The 19,099-nt window shown below is 44.3% G+C and overlaps 1 protein-coding gene across 6 annotated transcripts in view; it reads right to left on the bottom strand.

Annotated features, from left to right (window-relative positions):
* Positions 1-19,099, bottom strand: part of a1cf (apobec1 complementation factor) — a 58,403-nt gene that overhangs the window by 8,004 nt on the left and 31,300 nt on the right. For 3 of the 6 annotated variants that reach the window (XM_068052497.1, XM_068052499.1, XM_068052502.1), the window contains exons 9-10: positions 17,014-17,231; positions 16,771-16,907 (exon numbers count right to left, since the gene is read on the bottom strand). In XM_068052497.1, the coding sequence (XP_067908598.1) occupies positions 16,771-16,907; positions 17,014-17,231 (355 nt within the window). The remainder of the gene's footprint in view (positions 1-16,770; positions 16,908-17,013; positions 17,232-19,099) is intronic. The other 3 variants (XM_068052498.1, XM_068052500.1, XM_068052501.1) reach the window with 2 other exon arrangements.

Genomic DNA, 19,099 nt, shown 5'->3' with positions numbered 1-19,099 from the left:
TGAAACCAGTCTGCATTTCTCTTCGCACTTTTGCCGTAGGTGGTCAAAGCTGACTCATAGATGGCGTCTCTGATGTGGGCCCACTTGGTCTCAGCATCCCCTGTGGGAGTGTTTTGAAGGGCTGTTACAAGTGAATTTAGAAATTTTTGTAACAGCTGTGGGTGAGAAATTCTGCTCGTGTTGATGCGCGGGTGGCCCTTCTGCTTGGAATGATGCAACTTCTTTGGTCTGAGTCTAACCTTGCTGCACACCAGGGAGTGGTCGGTGTCGCAGTCCGCACTGTGGAAGCTGCGTGTGATTTGAACACTGTTTAAGGCGGCTCGCCTTGTGACAATGAGGTCTAGCTGGTGCCAACGACGTGATCTTGGGTGCCTCCATGAAACCTGGTGACAGGGTTTAGTGTGAAAGAACGAGTTGGTGATGCAGAGGTTATGATAGGTACACAACTCAAGCAGTCTCTGCCCGTTCTCATTCATCCTTCCAACGCCATAGCGCCCAAGGCAGGAGGGCCATGAGTCATGGTCGGCCCCAACCCTGGCATTAAAGTCCCCCAGCAGGAATAGGTGTTCGGTGTTGGGGATGCTGCTAATGATGTTATGGAGTTGTTCATAGAACTGGTCTTTAGCTTCAGGTGCGGAACAGAGTGTTGGAGCATAGATGCTGAGTAGGTGTACTGGACCAGAGGTGGTGAGCAGTCGGATGGACAGTATGCGTTCCGAGCCATTTGAGGGAGGCTCTATCATGCTGAGCAAGGAGTTTCTGATGGCGAAGCCCACTCCATGCTGTCTTGGTTCTTCAGGATCCCTGCCCTGCCAGAAGAAGGTGTAGTCTTGCTCTGCTAGAGAGCCACTCGCGGGGAGGCGAGTCTCCTGAAGTGCTGCAATGTCCACATTGAGTCTACTGAGCTCGTTGTTAATGATGGCGGTCTTCCGAGAATCGTTGATTTGTGTAAGGTCTTCCGACAGGCCAGGACACATAGTTCTGACGTTCCAGCTTGCAAAGCGAAGGGCTGGTACCTTCTTTCCTTTTTTCATGTTGTTTGGTGCGGTGTATCAGTCCACCTTTCGGGCAATGACCCTGAGCTCCAAGCACCCATTGAAGCAGGCAGACTGTGGCGGGACAGAACCTTATTGACCGGGGGCTGCCCGGTTTGAGGCGGGCGGTAGCTGTCCAGTGAGGTGCAATGACCTCTCCCACCGACAAAGGCAACCCGTGGCGCCCAGTTTCTACGCCAATTTATCTGGACTTATAACCCGTAACTGCTGCCTTCCGTGTTGTTTCAGTCGCTGTGAGGCAACTATGGAGTGACCTCTCCATGGCGCATGCCTGGGCAAATTTATGGAGGTTGAGAGTTGCCCAGTCGTCAAAACCCCCCTCTCGGCCTTTCTGGTGGGGTCCAAAGGAGTGCAGGACACGACGTTTGGCACCAGTATGGCTGCAGGAACTGCCGGAAACATGCCAAAGGTGACACATGACCGCCTACGGGGTTCCGCTCCGGATTTTCTGTTAGGGTTTACTCCCTTAGCCTTGGTCTCTCCCGAGACGCCCACAAGGCAGTGGGGTTGTTGGGGCCCCTACACAGGTGTAGGATGGTGCCGGTGGGAGGAGGGGATGCAAGGGGGAGGGGTAGAGGGAGGGGGTGGGGGGGGGGTGCAGGGGAAGGGGGTGCGGGGTGAAGATGGTGCGAGGGGGGGGGCGGGCTGGGACGGGGTTGTGAGGGGGTGAGCTGAGAGGGTGGAGCAGGGAAGGGGACGGGGGTGGGGGGGGGGGGTGGAAGGGGGGGGAGGGGGGGTGGAATCTGGTGCAGGTAATAAGCCATTTCCTCAGTGCCCACCATCGACGTCCGGAAAGCTCATCCACGTCCTTCGGGAGGTGAAGCATCATTTGGCAGACTTAGAGGTGATTACATTTGCTAAGTTAACGCCTACGTTTACATGACGCGCCCACGCTAGCATGCATATGTGATACACTCAGAGGGTGGTGAACCTGTGGAATTCTCGACGGCAGAAGGCAGTGGAGGCCAAGTCGTTAAATATATTCAAGAAGGCGATAGATATATTTCTTAATGCCAAAAGGATCAAGGGATATGGGAAGAAAGCGGGAACAGGGTACTGAATTAGATGGTCAGTCATGATCTTTTTTGAATGGCAGAGCAGGCCCGAAGGGCCAAATGGCCTACTCCTGCTCCTATTTTCTATGTTTCTATGCAAATAGAGACAGGAAACAGTAGAAGAAAAATAAAGTGGAAAAGTTTGAGGCACTATCTGAAGAGTTGTTGTTACGGTTCTTTGAGCTCACTGTAGAGTCCTTGATTGTAGGTAGATCTTGCTTTTCATTGAGGCCCAGTATTCTTCTTAAATCTTGTTCACTGTAGGAGACTTTTCCATCTTGGGGTTCATGTGCCTTCAGTGGATTTAGAGGCTTGTGAGGGAAAGAGATGGGACCAGGCAGGAGAGATCTTCTCAGTCCAGGAGCAAACAGACACTCTCAGTTCAAATTATTTGTACAATTCAGAAACCCCCAGGTTGCTGAGCCAGTTAGTCATGTGACTAACTGGTCTGACCACATCTTGGCTCTGTGGATTGTATCATAGCAGGGCCTGGAATTCTCCTCTTACACATAATACCTGGTGATCAAGGTCCATTGTGGGTTGAATTTGTCAGGGAATGGTCCTTTGTCCTTCCTATCACTGTCTGCTAATATGCAAATGTCTTTTTCTGGCCACGGTTGATCTGTTTAACAAGTACTTTCTTCACTCCAGTAACAGTTTAAAATCAATGCTCATGACAAAATTAATGTGCGTCATTCTTGGCAGTTGGGGACCGAGCATGAGAGGAGGCTAATTTGAAATGATTAATAAATGAATTTTTGTTGATCAAGGAAGGAAAGCCAGATAAAGGGATTTGTTTCCAGAGTTTCTCTGCTCTGTGTCTCCATTGAGACATTTAAATCTGTGTGAGATACGAACATAGAAACAATAACAGACAGGAAAAGATCCTTTGGTATCACCTGCTCAGTGACACTCAGTTTGGGTTCCGCCAGGGCCATTCAGCTCCTGACCTCATTACAGCCTTGTTTCAAATATGGGCAAAAGAGCTGAATTCCAGAGGTCAGGTGAGAGTGACTGCCCTTGACATCAAGGCCACATTTGACTGCGTAGGGCATCAAGGAACCCCAGCAAAATTGGAGTCAATGGGAATCAGGAGGAAACTCTCCGCTGGTTGGAGTCATACCGAGTGCAAAGGAAGATGGTTGTGGTTGTTGGAGGTCAATCATCTCAGCTCCAGGACATCACTACAGGATTTCCTCAAGGTAGTGTCCAAGGCCCAACCATCTTCAGCTGCTTCATCAATGACCTTCCTTCAATCACAAGGTCAGAAGTGGGGCTGTTCGCTGATGACTGCACAGTATTCAAATCATTCGTGACTCCTCAGATACTGAAGCAGTCCGCGTAGAAATGTAGCATGACCTGGACAATATCCAGGCTTGGGCTGATAAGTGGCATTGCCAGGCAATGACCATCTCCAACAAAAGAGAATCTAACCATCTCCCCTTGACATTCAATGGCATCGCGATTACTGAATCCCCCACCATCAACATCCTGGGGGTTACCATTGTCCAGAAACTGAACTGGAGTAGCCATATAAATACCATGGCTACAAGAACAGGTCAGAAGTTAGGAATCCTGTGGCGAGTAACTCACTTCCTGACTCCCCAAAGCCTGTCTACCATCTACAAGGCACAAGTCAGGAGTGTGATGGAATACTCTCCACTTGCCTGGATGGGTACAGCTCCAACAACACTCAAAAAGCTCGACACCATCCAGGACAAAGCAGCCAGTTTGATTGGCACCCCATCTACAAACATTCACTCCCTCCACCACCGGCAGCAGTGTGCGCCATCTACAAGATGCACTGCAGCAACGCACCAAGGCTCCTTAGACAGCACCTTCTAAATCAGCGACCTCTACCACCTAGAAGGACAAGGGCTGCAGATGCATCGGAACACCACCACCTGCAAGTTCCCCTCAAGCCACACACCATCCTGACTTGGAACTATATCGCCGTTCCTTCACTGTCGCTGGGTCAAAATCCTGGAACTCCCTTCCTAACAGTACTGTGGGTGTATCTACACCAGAAGGACTGCAGCAGTTCAAGAAGGCAGCTCAACACCACCTTCTCAAGGTCAATTAGGGATGGGCAATAAATGCTGGCCAAGCCTGCAACACCCACATCCCAGGAGCGAATAAAACAAAGTCTTGGAAATTCCTCTCCTAACTCCTTCCATAATCAAAACTAGTCTAGGAGACTACACTGGCCCTGATAGTCAGCTAGTATCTACGATTTATGTGAGGTGATCTCCATGTTGACTTATGTAATCTTATGATAAACTCAGTTCAATTGTTTCATGTTTTATACAGTTTGCTTTATGATCACTCCACTAAAATATTCCATGTGACTAGAATTAGACTATTGTTAGGTCACTGATTCAGGAAGCCCTTAAAACCCCTGGCTCACCCATAGCACTGTCACTTCAGGCTTACAGTTAATCCAGCTTCTGAATGTCACTTATTCTTCTATTTCTGTGCTAGGCTGAACACAATACATGATGTGGAATACGAACTTTCTGACGTATCAAGGCACTGAGCCCTATATCCGGATTTCTGTGACAAATTTAGGCATTCAAGTCTAAAGTTTACGGTTGCTGATCTTACCAGGATGAAGCAATTAATGTATTCATATATTTCTTCGTCTGCTATTTTAACACGGGCATTAACTTTATATTGAAATGATTTGACACCTCCACTAAAATACCTAGATAAAGCGTTCTCTCATGGATATGCTAAATGTTCATCTAATTATTGTCAACAGTACTTTCTAGGTTATAGTGGTGTACATTTGATGTAGAAATCTGAGCTGTTGGATGATTCTTGCTCCATTCAACCTGCACCAAGTCCTGTCTTGATTTAGGGATGGAGTAATACTGTGTTGGCTTGGTGCAGTTCATGGAAAATATACTGTTCCCAAGGCACATCATGAGATCAGAACACCCTGCATATTGGAGCCACCCCAAACCACAATGACTGTCCTATAGATGATGCACGGATAGATAAATATAATGCACATGGCAGGCTTTTTAAAAATGTATTCTCAGGATGTGGGCATCACTGGCAAGGCTAGCATTTATTGCCCATCCCTGGGTGCCCTGAGAAGGTGGGTGGTGGGCTGCCATCTTGAATTGCTGCGAGTGGTTTTGATGCAACTGATTAGCTAGTGAAACAGTTGGGTTTTTATGACAATCCAACAGCTTCATGGTCACTTTTACTAATACCAGTTTTTTTCTATTCAGGGCATGCTGAATCTAGGAACTGGTCTCACAACTCAGTTCAGAGCACACTGCATGTTGGAATAGTCAGCCACATCCTGATGTGTAGCCACGCTACAAAGATGAATTCTGGGGTTGCAATGGATACAGCGAAGAGCAACTGGCCTGAAACCAGTGTAACAGGGGTGCATAGATAGGATCAGGAATCAACACAGATGTTTGTATATCAAAGGGTCCTATTTGAAGATAGGCTGGAAGGATCAGGTTAAACCCAATCCCTTGGCAGGCATCAAGTACCTACCTTAAAAGAGCATTATGACTGGAATTTCAGCACAATGTCCCACCCAAACTGATTTTAAATAAATCAAACTAAGTAACTAAAATATTATCTCAAAATCTGGAGCAATCAAACCAAAAACCACAGGCAGTGCTCACAGAAGGAATCTAGTGAGGCTGAAATGACTATGCCTCGGTACTCAAGGATTACACAGGCTCAGACTGCAGATTGGAACAAGGCCAAGCTGTTGGAGAATTCTGTCCAATGATCCACTACCTCCCATACCCTGTGGATGGCAGGCACACTAGGCACTCTTCTGATCTGCTTGCCCTGTGGAGCAGGTAACCTAAAGTAAACCAGGTAGAATAACCCGGCAGTGAAATGGAGGTGGAAGCTGTTGGTTCCAGTAGCTCTTCATCAAGATGGAGAGTGACATAGTTGATTCTAAGACTAGGGTCCTGAATCTCAGTAAAGGAAACTACGAAGGTATGAGGCGCGAGTTGACCATGACGGATTGGGAAACGTTACTTAAAGGGATGACGGTGGATAGGCAATGGCAAACATTCAAAGAGCGCATGGATGAACTGCAACAATTGTTTATCCCTGTCTGGCACAAAAGTAAAACGGGAAAGGTAGCCAAACCATGGCTTACAAGGGAAATTAGAAAGTGCATTAGATCCAAGGAAGAGGCATATAAATTTGCCAGGAAAAGCAACAGACCTGAGGATTGGGAGCAGTTTAGAATTCAGCAAAGGAGGACCAAAGGGATTGATTAAGAAGGGGAAAATCGAGTACGAGAGCAAGCTTGCAGGGAACATAAAAACTGACTGTAAAAGTTTCTATAGGTATGTGAAGAGAAAAAGATTTGTGAAGACAAATGTAGGTCCCTTACAGTCAGAAACAGGGGAATTTATTATGGGGAACAAAGAAATGGCTGACCAACTAAATGCATACTTTGGTTCTGTCTTCACAAAGAGGGACACAAATATCATAACAGAAATGTTGGGGAACACAGGGCTTAGTGAGAGAGAGGAACTGAAAGAAATCAGTATTAGTAGAGAAATAGTGTTGGGGAAATTGATGGGATTGAAGGCCGATAAATCTCCAGGGCCTGATGGTATGCATCCCAGAGTACTTAAGGAAGTGGCCCTAGAAATAGTGGATGCATTGGTGATCATCTTCCAAGATTCTATAGACTCTGGAACAGTTCCTACAGATTGGAGGGTAGCTAATGTAACCCCACTATTTAAAAAGGGAGGTAGAGAGAAAGCAGGGAATTATAGACTACTCAGCCTGACGTCGGTACTGGGGAAAATTCTTGAGTCCATTATCAAAGATTTTATAGCAGAGCACTTGGAGAACAGTGGTAGAATCGGGTAGAGTCAGCATGGATTTACAAAAGGGAAATCATGCTTGACAAATCTACTAGAATTCTTCGAGGATGTAACAAGTAGAGTTGGTGAGGGGGAGCCAGTGGATGTGGTTTATTTGGACTTTCAGAAGGCTTTCGACAAAGTCCCACATAAGAGATTAGCATGTAAAATTAAAGTGCATGGGATTGGGAGTAGTGTATTGCGATGGATAGAAAATTGGTTGGCAGACAGGAAACAAAGAGTGGGGATAAATGGGTCTTTTTCCGAATGGCAGGCAGTGTCTAGTGGGGTATTCACAATATACATTAATGATTTAGATGAGGGAACTAAATGTAATATCTCCAAATTTGCAGATGATACAAAACTGGGTGGGAGGGTGAGTTGTGAAGAGGATGCAGAGAACCGTCGGGTGCAGTATAATGTAGATAAATGTGAGGTTATCCACTTTGGTAGCAAAAACAGGAAGGCAGATTATTATCTGAATGGCTATAAACTGAGAGAGGGGAATATGCAACGAGACCTGGGTGTTCTGCTACACCAGTCGCTGAAGGTAAGCATGCAGGTGCAACAGACGGTAAAAAAGGCAATGGTATGTTGGCCTTCATAGTGAGATGATTCGAGTACAAGAGCAGGGATGTCTTGCTGCAAGTATACAGGGCCTTGGTGAGGCCACACCTGGAATATTGTGTGCAGTTTTGGTCTCCTTATCTGAGGAAGGATGTTCTTGCTATAGAGGGAGTGCAGCGAAGGTTTACCAGACTGATTCCTGGGATGGCGGGACTGACGTATGAGGAGAGATTGAGTCGGTTAGGATTATATTCGCTGGAGTTCAGAAGAGTGAGGGGGGATCTCATAGAAACCTATAAAATTATAACAGGACTTGACAGGGTAGATGCAGGAAGGATGTTCCCGATGGTGGGGGAGTCCAGAACCAGGGGTCATAGTCGAAGGATACAGGTAAACCTTTCAGGACTGAGATGAGGAGAAATTTCTTCACCCAGAGAGTGGTGAGCCTGTGGAATTCGCTACCACAAAAAGCAGTTGAGGCCAAAACATTGTATGTTTTCAAGAAGGAGTTAGATATAGCTCTTGGGTCTAAAGGAATCAAAGGATATGGGGGGAAAGCGGGAACAGGCTACTGAGTTGGATGATCAGCCATGATCATAATGAATGGCAGAGCAGGCTCGAAGGGCCAAATGCCTACTCCTGCTCCTATTTTCTATGTTTCTCTGTTTCTAAGTGCTTTCTATAGCACTCCTTAAGAGGCCTAAGAGGAACAGGAGTGCTTCCTTAGCTCTGCAACACAAAACAACAACTTGCATTTATATAGAACCTTTAACGTAGTAAAAGGTCCCAAGTCACAGGAGTGTTATCAAATAAAATTTGACGCCACGTCGCATAAGGAGGTATGAGGACAGATGACTCAAGGAAGCTTCTGGCCTCCCCCCGCCCCACACCCCTCCCCCCAACACGCACAATGACTCTCCCCCACCAGCCCCAATCTGCAACTTCCATGATCTGATTAGACCCTGCACTTAGCCCTGGTATGCGGCCAATTCCATGATCTGAGTTGACTCTCCCATACCTCTAGCCCTAATCTGCCCCATGATCATAATTGCCAGGGAGCATTCTCAAGGGTCCCCAGCTCTTGTTCCTTGCCACTTGTTTTCCTGCCTGGCAGCTGGCCAGCTTGCCAATTTGGTCAGCTGCCAGGTGGGAAATGGTGAAGAAATTTCTAATGAGATCCTGATGTTAAATTTGGCAGGAGCTCCATGCCTCCAAGCCTCACCACGTCTCGACCATACAATCCCTCCCTCTCACCTGACCACCGTGACCTAGAAATATCAGGGCCTGTCTTTCTCTTATTCTTTTTCATGGCCAGCAGCAGAATAAAGCTTGGTCTGAGTAAAGTTTCACTGGGGTTTTTCTCCTTCCATACTCCTCGAGTGGCTCTTTCGATCACGGACTTCTTCCTCCCGACCACCATGATTTTTATACTATCTTCATAAGTCTCATGTGAATCACCTTTCTCAATGGGTAGTGATCCAGTTCCTTTATCAATGCATCAACTGATATAGAGTGATTTACCTTTTTCAAATATATTCACTATCTTTTGGGAAAAGTAAATGTATTCTATTCTCCAAACAATTACACTTTGCAATTTAAATATGTTAATGAAGTGTCCCATCTCTTCAAGATGGGGCAACCACACACCGTGCTACATGCCACCTTAAAAGAGGCAATGGGCACGTATGTGTCGGGTTGGGGATACATTCCCTGCTCTTCATGGTTTAACTCCACCTTCTGACTCTGACCTCCTCCTGCCCATCATGGGGGCGTAAATATAGAGGATTTAATCATTATACTCTAAAAATGCTGGGTAAAAGGGATATCTATTGAAGTTTATAAAATAGTAAATGTATGGATAAGGTAAACTTAGATTATTATTTCGGAGTGCATCCAAAATGCAGGATCAAGGGATATTAAATAAGTGAAAAGTAAATTCCAAACAAATATCACAATAAAATTTCTTTTCTGAAAGTGTAATCGTCTACAAAAGTATCAGAGGTAAAACAATAGATTAAAATAAAATTAGATGCTATGATTAGAGTGATAAGGTGTTAAGCATGTGTTCACAAGGCCAAATCGCCTTTTCTGAATTTTGTCTTTTTTTTAAATTGAAAGTTGAGGGTTATGGCCACAAACTATTCATAAATCAATGTCTCCACAACTGGGCTCTCACACTTTGAGCCCAGTCTTGGGATAAGTGATGGTGGATCTGAACATTTACTTGGTTGCCTGACTGAACTTTGCCGGAGATACTTTCCAAACTATTTGAATGTCGTTGGCCTTCGGAATGATGAATTGGTCAGCAACATGTTGACAAATAAAATACTTTTTTGTTTGTCCACATATACTTATGGTTCAAAATGTTCTTGTATTTGACATGCAAGGTCATTAATTGCCAAAGCTTTCACAGTATTTAATCGTGATCCTTGGGCTTCACCATCTGGGTTCCACTGGGTTCACTATCAGTCTATTATCGAATCAAGACTTGGGCTGTTTTACACCTCCTGCTTTTCTCACTTTGTAAGGTTTCTTCTCAACTCTACAATAGAGTCCTTAGAGGCCCACCCCAACTCCCCTAACAAGAATTCAGGAGAGGAGTCTGACTTTCCTGGCTTAACCATTCTCAAGCAGCAGGAGGGATGGGCTATTTCCACTAGAACCTCTTTAACACAGAACTCAGACATCCATTCAGTAGATTGAATAGTATGTGCTAATTTTTCCATCTGCCTCTTTTTGGAGGTGATACAGAAGTTTCACTAATGCATATCCATCCTTCACCCTCACCTATCTTGCAGGGATGCCTCAAGTTTGTCTACATTGTCAAATTGTTGCACTTTTCAAAAATGTTGTTGGTTTCACAACGCTATTGGAAATTCTTAATTTTACCTGAGGGAGAATGTGATCTGCTAAAGTGGATGCTGGGAAGGGAAGAATTAAACTACATCAAATATTAGTCACTGGCACTATCAATTACCAGTTCACTGCAAACTAAATAAATCATTAGCTAGGCTCTTTCCAAATCTCATTCAGGATCTGGGAGCCCTTCAGTTATCCGAGTTCCATTTATTGTTGACCTTGCTCTTCACATGCCTCTTTTGTTTTATTTATTAATAAGTCCAATTGCAAAATCCAAAATTTAAGAACCCTGAGGACAAGTGGTTGTTGTTTATTGAGAACTGCCATTAAGACCATTTCCCTCCTGCGATTATTTCTTCCATCTATTATAGCTGTTACAGTTTGTTGTATTTTCTGTTTTGCAGAGTTCAGCAGACTACACTCAAGCTATATTTGGTCTTCTCGTGGTCTTGCTTGTACCTTCCCCATGTTTACTGCCTCAAGATATCAAGATATAGCAGGAAATAACATCAACTAACATCTCCCCGTTTGCTGCTATAATCAATAGGTGCATCACTTGAGCTTTATATATGGCATTATCCAAAGCTGAAACATGTACTTAGTAACTGTGATTTCCCAATTACATTTCAGGGTGTCGTCATATTACTTGTTGGAAACTTCCTATAGACAGTAAAACTCAATTAACAGATTCAAGTTATACTGCTGACTGTACCTTACACTGAGCTCTCTGTCACAATGTGTACTTGCATGTATATCCAGAAGTCTATTCACCTTAGGTTACTACAGCAGAAAAGGAGCTTCTGCCAACCTGTTAATTTGAGATCAATGCATTTCCTTAAGTGTTCTTTAAAGTGCCTGTTGATTGTGAATTGAATGGAAATGATGCAAGAAAATTCAAAAAAAGCTTATTAAGTGATGCTTGAGGATTGTTTAAAGAAGGATGAAAAGACTAAAAGTAAATCTGCCTTCTGCATCATCTCTTCTGCCTGAGATGCCCCTTTGAAGATGCCTACGATTTACTTTGCACTCACAGCTTTCATATTAAGATAGCAGTAGTGAAGCTATTAAGAATGTTGGGAGATGAGAAGCCTGAAGGATTTAATTGTTTTTGTTCTGTTAAGTGTTCAGTACAAACCATAATTAGCTTTTGAATTTTTGAAACCGATCTTTCTTGAATACCAGAGGCAAAAGAATTTTTGTTAGCATCTCGATCAGACACAGCCGTTCTGTCCATGCCCAGACGTAAAAAAATGAAATGAATTCTCCGTTGTGCAAATAGACCTCAAATCCAACAATATCAAAAATAGTATTTCAACTTAGATTGACATCACGTGATTTCATTATCGCTCATGCACGACAGAACATTTAGGATATCAGTATTTATTTGAGAGACAAAGGACAATGTTTAATGGCAGACCATGGATGAGCCAAATGGACTTCCTCATGCATGTTTATCCTCTGATCGCATGATTGGAAATATTAATTTTAGAAGTCTTCAGAAGGTCCACTGGACCTCCTGTGATCTAGCACTGCACTGGAGTTACACTGCATGCAGCACAGAGCTAGGTGAAACTTTGTACTTGAGGCCTACCAACTTTGGTGTCAGCCAGGCTCAGTCAGTAGCTCTCTCACCTCTGAGTCAAAATGGTATGGGTTTAAGTCCCAGTCCAGAGAATTGAACACATTATCTAGGCTGACATTCCAGTGCAGTACTGAGGGAGTGCTGTACCATCAGAGGTGCCGTCCTTTGGATGGGAACGTAGGAACGTAGGAACAGGAGTAGGCCATTCAGCCCATCGAGCCTTCCCTGCCATTCAATACGATCATGGCTGATCTTCCACTTTAAAGCCTTTTTCCCACACTATCCTCATATCCCCTTATATAATTTGTATTTAGAAATGTGTCAATCTCTACTTTAAATATACTCAATGACTGTGCTTCCACAGCCCTCTGGGGTAGAGAATTCCAAAGATTAATAACCCTCTGAGTAAAGAAATTTCTCCTCATCTTGGTCCTAAGTGGCTTCCCCCTTATTTTGAAATTGTGTCCCCTGGTTCTAAACTCCCCAAGCAGGTGAAACATCTTACCTGCATTTACCCTTTATGTATTTTGTAGATTTCAATGAGATTACCTCTCATCGGCCCAGTTTCTCCAATCTCTCTTCATAGGACAGTCCCGCCATCCCAGGAACAAGTCTGGTAAATCTTCGTTGCACTCCTTCTATGGCAATAATATCCTTCCTAAGGTATGGGGACTAAAACTGCACACAGTACTCCAGGTGCAGTCCAACCAAGATTCTATACAATTGAAGCAAGACTTCACTACTCCTGTACTCAAAACCTCTTGCGATAAAGGCTAACATACCATTAGCCTTCTTAATTGCTTGCTGCACCTGCATGTTAGCTTTCAGTGATTTATTAATGAGGGCACCCAGGTCCCTTTGTACAACTACACTTTCTAATCTCTACCATTTAAAAAACACTCTGCCCATCTATTCCTCCTACCAAAGTGGATAACCTCACATTTATCCACATTATATTCCATCTGCCACATTCTTGCCCATCGCTAAGTCTGTCCAAATCCCCTTGAAGCTGCTTTGCATCTTCCTCCCAACACACATTCCCACCTATTTTTGTGACATCTGTGAACTTGGAAATATTATATTTGATCCCGACATCCAAATCATTGATATATATAGAACATAGAACATAGAACAGTACAGCACAGTACAGGCCCTTCGGCCCACGATGTTGTGCCGAACCTTTAACCTACTCTAAGATCAAACTAACTGCCTACCCTTCATTCTACTATCATCCATGTACCTATCCAAGAGTCGCTTAAATGTCCCTAATGTATCTGCTTCTACTACCACCGCTGGCAGCGCATTCCACGCACCCACCACTCTCTGTGTAAAGAACCTACCTCTGACATCTCCCTGAAACCTTCCTCCAATCACCTTAAAATTATGCCCCCTGGTGATAGTCCTTTCCACCCTGGGAAAAAGTCTCTGGCTATCCACTCTATCTATGCCTCTCATCATCTTGTACCCTTCTATCAAGTCACCTCTCATCCTTCTTCGCTCCAATGAGAAAAGCCCTAGCTCCCTCAATCTTTCTTCGTAAGACATGCCCTCCAGTCCAGGCAGCATCCTGGTAAATCTCCTCTGCACCCTCTCTAAAGCTTCCACATCCTTCCTATAATGAGGCGACCAGAACTGAACACAATATTCCAAGTGTGGTCGAACCAGGGCCTTATAGAGCTGCAGCATAACCTCGCGGCTCTTAAACTCAATCCCCCTGTTAATGAAAGCCAACACACCATACGCCTTCTTAACAACCCTATCAACTTGGGTGGCAACTTTGAGCGATCTATGGACATGGACCCCAAGATCTCTCTGTTCCTCCACACTGCCAAGAATCCTGTCTTTAAGCCTGTATTCTGCATTCAAATTCAACCTTCCAAAATGAATCACTTCACACTTTTCCAGGTTGAACTCCATCTGCCACTTCTCAGCCCAGCTCTGCATCCTGTCAATGTCCCGTTGCAACCTACAACAGCCTTCCACACTATCCACAACTCCAGCAACCTTCGTGTCATCGGCAAACTTGCTAACCCAGCCTTCCACTTCCTCATCCAAGTCATTTATAAAAATCATAAAGAGCAGAGGTCCCAGAACAGATCCTTGTGGAACACCACTGGTCACCGAGCTCCATGCTGAATACTTTCCATCGACTACCACCCTCTGTCTTCTATGGGCCAGCCAATTTTGTATCCAGACAGCCAACTTTCCCTGTATCCCATGCCTCCTCACTTTCTGAATGAGCCTACCATGGGGAACCTTATCAAACGCCTTGCTAAAATTCATATACACCACATCCACTGCTCTTCCTTCATCAATGTGTTTTGTCACATCTTCAAAGAATTCAATAAGGCTGGTGAGGCATGACCTGCCCCTCACAAAGCCACGCTGACTGTCTCTAATCAAACTATGCTTTTCCAATTAATCATAAATCCTGTCTCTCAGAATCCTCTCGAATAATTTGCCCACTACCGACGTAAGACTGACTGGTCTATAATTCCCAGGGTTATCCCTATTCCCTTTCTTGAACAAGGGAACAACATTTGCCACCCTCCAATCATCCGGTACTACTCTAGTGGACAGTGAGGACACAAAGATCATCGCCAAAGGCGCAGCAATCTCTTCCCTTGCTTCCCGTAATATCCTTGAGTATATCCCTCAGTGGCGCAGTGGTTAGCACCGCAGCCTCACAGCTCCAGGGACCTGGGTTCGATTCCGGGTACTGCCTGTGTGGAGTTTGCAAGTTCTCCCTGTGTCTGCGTGGGTTTTCTCCGGGTGCTCCGGTTTCCTCCCACAAGCCAAAAGACTTGCAGGTTGATAGGTAAATTGGCCATTATAAATTGTCACTAGTATAGGTAGGTGGCAGGGAAATATAGGGACAGGTGGGGATGTTTGGTAGGAATATGGGATTAGTGTAGGATTAGTATAAATGGGTGGTTGATGTTCGGCACAGACTCGGTGGGCCGAAGGGCCTGTTTCAGTGCTGTATCTCTAATCTAAAAAAAAAAAAAATATCCCGTCTGGCCCCGGGGACTTATCTGTCCTCATATCATTCAAAATTTCCAGCACATCCTCCCTTTTAACCTCAACCTGTTCGAGCATATCAGCCTGTTCCACGCTGTCCTCACAAACGACCAGGTCCCTCTCACTAGTGAATACAGAAGCAAAGTATTCATTTAGGACCTCCCCTACCTCCTCCGACTCCAGGCATAAGTTCCCTCCACTATCCCTGATCAGCCCTACCCTCACTCTGGCCATCCTCTTGTTCCTCACATAAGTGTAGAACGCCTTGAGATTTTCCTTAATCCTACCCGCCAAGACTTTTTCATGTCCCCTTCTAGCTCTCCTAAGTCCATTCTTCAGTTCCTTCCTGGCTACCTTGTAACCCTCTAGAGCCCTGTCTGATCCTTGCTTCCTCAACCTTAAGTAAGCTTCCTTCTTCCTCTTGACTAGCTGTTCCACATCTCTTGTCATCCAAGGTTCCTTCACCCTACCATCTCTTCCTTGCCTCATCGGGACAAACCTATCCAGCAGTCGCAGCAAGTGCTCCCTAAACAACCTCCACATTTCTGTCGTGCATTTCCCTGAGAACATCTGTTCCCAATTTATGCTCCCCAGTTCCTGCCTAATAGCATTGTAATTCCTCCTCCCCCAATTAAATATTTTCCCACCTCGTCTGCTCCTGTCCCTCTCCATGACTATAGTAAAGGTCAGGAAGTTGTGATCACTATCACCGAAATGCTCTCCCACCGAGAGATCTGCCTCCTGGCCTGGTTCGTTGCCAAGCACCAAGTCCAACATAGCCTCCCCTCTAGTCGGCCTATCTATACATTGAGTCAGGAAACCTTCCTGGACACACCTGACAAAAACTGCTCCATCCAAACTATTTGCACTAAGGAGGTTCCAATCAATATTAGGGAAGTTGAAGTCACCCATGACAACAACCCTGTTACTTCTGCACCTTTCCAAAATCTGCCTCCCAATCTGTTCCTCCTTGTCTCTGTTGCTATTGGGGGGTCTATAGAAAACTCCCAACAAAGTGACTGCTCCTTTCCTGTTTCTGACTTCCACCCATAATGACTCAGTAGACAAACCCTCCTCGACGACCTCCCTTTCTGCAGCTGTGAACAGCTGGGGCCCAAGCACTGATCCCTGCGGTACCCCACTAGACACAGCCTGCCAATGCGAGAATGACCGGTTTATTCCTAAATGAGACGTAAAGCCAAGACCCTGATGTAAACGATCCCATTGCCCTTTTTTGAAGATGAATAGGGGAGTTTCCACTATGTCCTGGCCAATATATATCCCTCAACCAACATCAATAAAGACAGATTTTCTTATTTTTGTCATAGAATCATTGAATGGTTACAGCACAGAGGGAGGCCATTCGGCCCTTTGTGTCTGTGCCAGCTCTCTGTTTGAGCTACTCAGCTAGTCCCACTCCCCTGCTTTTTCCCCGTAGCCCAGCAAATATTTTCTCTTCACGTAATTATCCAATTTCCTTTCAAAATCTACGATTGCATCTGCCTCCACCACACTCCTAAGCAGTGCTTTCCAGATCTGAACTACTCGCTGAGTAAAAAGTTCACCTTGCTGTTTGTAGAACCCTGCTTTGCACAAATTGACTGCTGCATTTCCTACATTACAATAATGACTACACTTCAAAGCCATCTACATATTCAGTTCACCCCTATAATTTTCTGCTGTTGATGTCAATAGTCTCAACAGATGGTCTTTTATAGAAGCATAAGCTGTAAAAAGTTAATACAACATGAAATTGTATAACATACATGTTTGTGTACTGATTGGCAAGAGCAGGAATGGTGATCTTGTATATGAAGAGCTGTCTTTGGTCAGGTCCAATTGCAGAGTGAAGCTGGTACACTGGCTGTCCCCAGCTATTTTTTTGGCATATATCATCTAAGATCTGTATTAAAACACAATTAAATTTTGTTCCCTCATTAGTTTCATTGAACAATTTTGGCTTAGACAAAGTTTCGAAACCTTTTGGATCAACACATAAAAGTTCCTACCTGAGATGGGTGCTTCATTCCTTGTGGTTTTAGGGTCACTGGGTTGGTTGGAGTGAGCTCCATTCCAGGCAAGAGGTCGTAAAGTTTCTCCTCTTGCCTTTTGTCCGCTTTTACGTGGTAACCTGCATAACCACGCCCAACACCCGTATAAGCCAAATAACCTCGTCCTCCTAGCCCTCTAACTCCTGCAGCCCCTACAGGTACATTCATGTAAATTTCTAGGAATGCAAGAAGGCATCAAACTGAATCACCAGAAATCACCTTGATTCTCGTTTTTAAATGAAGAGGCTAAACCTCGATCACCAAGTTTGTTGAAAGATGGCGTTCATGCACTGAATAATGGCACATGCATCTCTTTGCAATTTGGCAATTCACATGGTGGTATGCAAATGAACAGGAAATGATATTGGTAAAATATTTCCCTTGATTGCAGACCATGGTGAGAGCCACCATGATGAATCTTTGGTCAGCTTCTTTAAACGTTGAAGATTAATGAATAAACAGGTGGGTGGGTCAGGCAGGGGGAGATAGTGGGTGGTGGTGGTTGGGTAAGATCCTGGGGCAAGTTTTTGTGCCACAGGAGGATTTTCTTTAATCAGCACATCAACTCCATGTAAAATTGTTGCCGATTCATATCTAATGAGCTCATCTTTCAAAATATTACTTAAGTTTGAGGTTAATCATTATTTAAAACATGCATAGATTAAGAAATGATTCTGTTTCGTTATTTCCATATTGAATGCAAAACACCTAAGAGCAAAACACTGCAATTCAAAAAACGGTATGTTTTGATTGAATATGTAGTTCCTTCACAGCAAACTGATTTTAATTCCGAATTTGCGAATGAGGAAATCAAAGTAACTATTGATTGAAAACTGATCCCCATCAGAAGGCTGGCATGCTTTGAACATATAACCACAGAACTCTCCCTTTAAGACTATAGTCATTCCTCATATTTAAGCTGGTTCCTAAATAAGACACCACACGTATTTTAACAGGATTTACTGGGATACAAAGAAAAAGAAAATAGTTTTCTTTAGCAGAAGGCATTCTCAATTTTGATTGTTTAAATGGCAAATTGTCTCACTCTCTGTGGTTTAGATGGCACTCAGAGATTGCAAACTATATCATCATAAGTCTAGATCATGCCCAAATGCGTTCATTTTAAAAAATAAAATGGGAAAATTCACACATCAAAGGTAAAAGCCAGTAAAAATTAAAATGCTTCTTGCAGTTTTTCTACAACAGCTAAACTGTTTTCAGACACCCCACTCATTTACTTCCCGTGACTCTTCATTTCCAACACATTTGTTTTCCTTGATTAAACAAATACAGAATCACAGAATTGTTACAGCACAGAAGGAGGCCATTCGACCCATCATGCCCGCACGAGCTCTCTGAAAGAGCAACTCCCTCATTTCCATTCCCCTGTCTTCTCCCCATAACCCTGCACATTCTTCCTTTTCAGATAACTGTCTAATCCCCTTTTGAATGCTTCAATTGAACCTGCCTCCACCACTTTCTCAGGCAGCACATTCCAGACCTTAACCACTCGCTGCCCTCTCGTTCTCGATCCTTTCATGAGTGGGAACAGTTTCTCTCTATCTATCCCTCATGATTTTGAATACCTCTATCAAATCACCTTTCAGCCTTCTCTTCTCCAAGGAAAACAGTCCTAGCTTCTCCAATCTATCTTCATAACTGAAATTCCTCATCCCTGGAACCATTCTTGGGAATACATTCCACAATAGGAATGTGACAAAATAAATGATAGCCTCTGGTACAAATAGTTTAAAAAAACTGCATCCTAATTGAATATATAATTGGAAAACTATTGCATTTCAAATGTTTATTGTTTATTGTTCTTTATGAGTAGTATGGTTGCATGCTGCATTAGAACACCAATGAATTGTGTTATTAGCAGAAGGTAGGCCTGTGGTCACCCACACAATGGGCCAGATTTTCGTTCCCACTCACACGTTGGGATGAAAGGTGGCTGCCTCTGGGAGCCCCTCCAATTAAGGATGGCAGGCAGGCTCCCAAGGCTGGAGCGCCAATAGGAGGCTCTCCAGCACTGGAAGATTGG

The sequence above is a fragment of the Heterodontus francisci genome, chromosome 20 (assembly GCF_036365525.1).
Source record: "Heterodontus francisci isolate sHetFra1 chromosome 20, sHetFra1.hap1, whole genome shotgun sequence".
Lineage (NCBI taxonomy): Eukaryota > Metazoa > Chordata > Chondrichthyes > Heterodontiformes > Heterodontidae > Heterodontus > Heterodontus francisci.
This window is presented reverse-complemented; position numbering and strand designations above follow the sequence as displayed.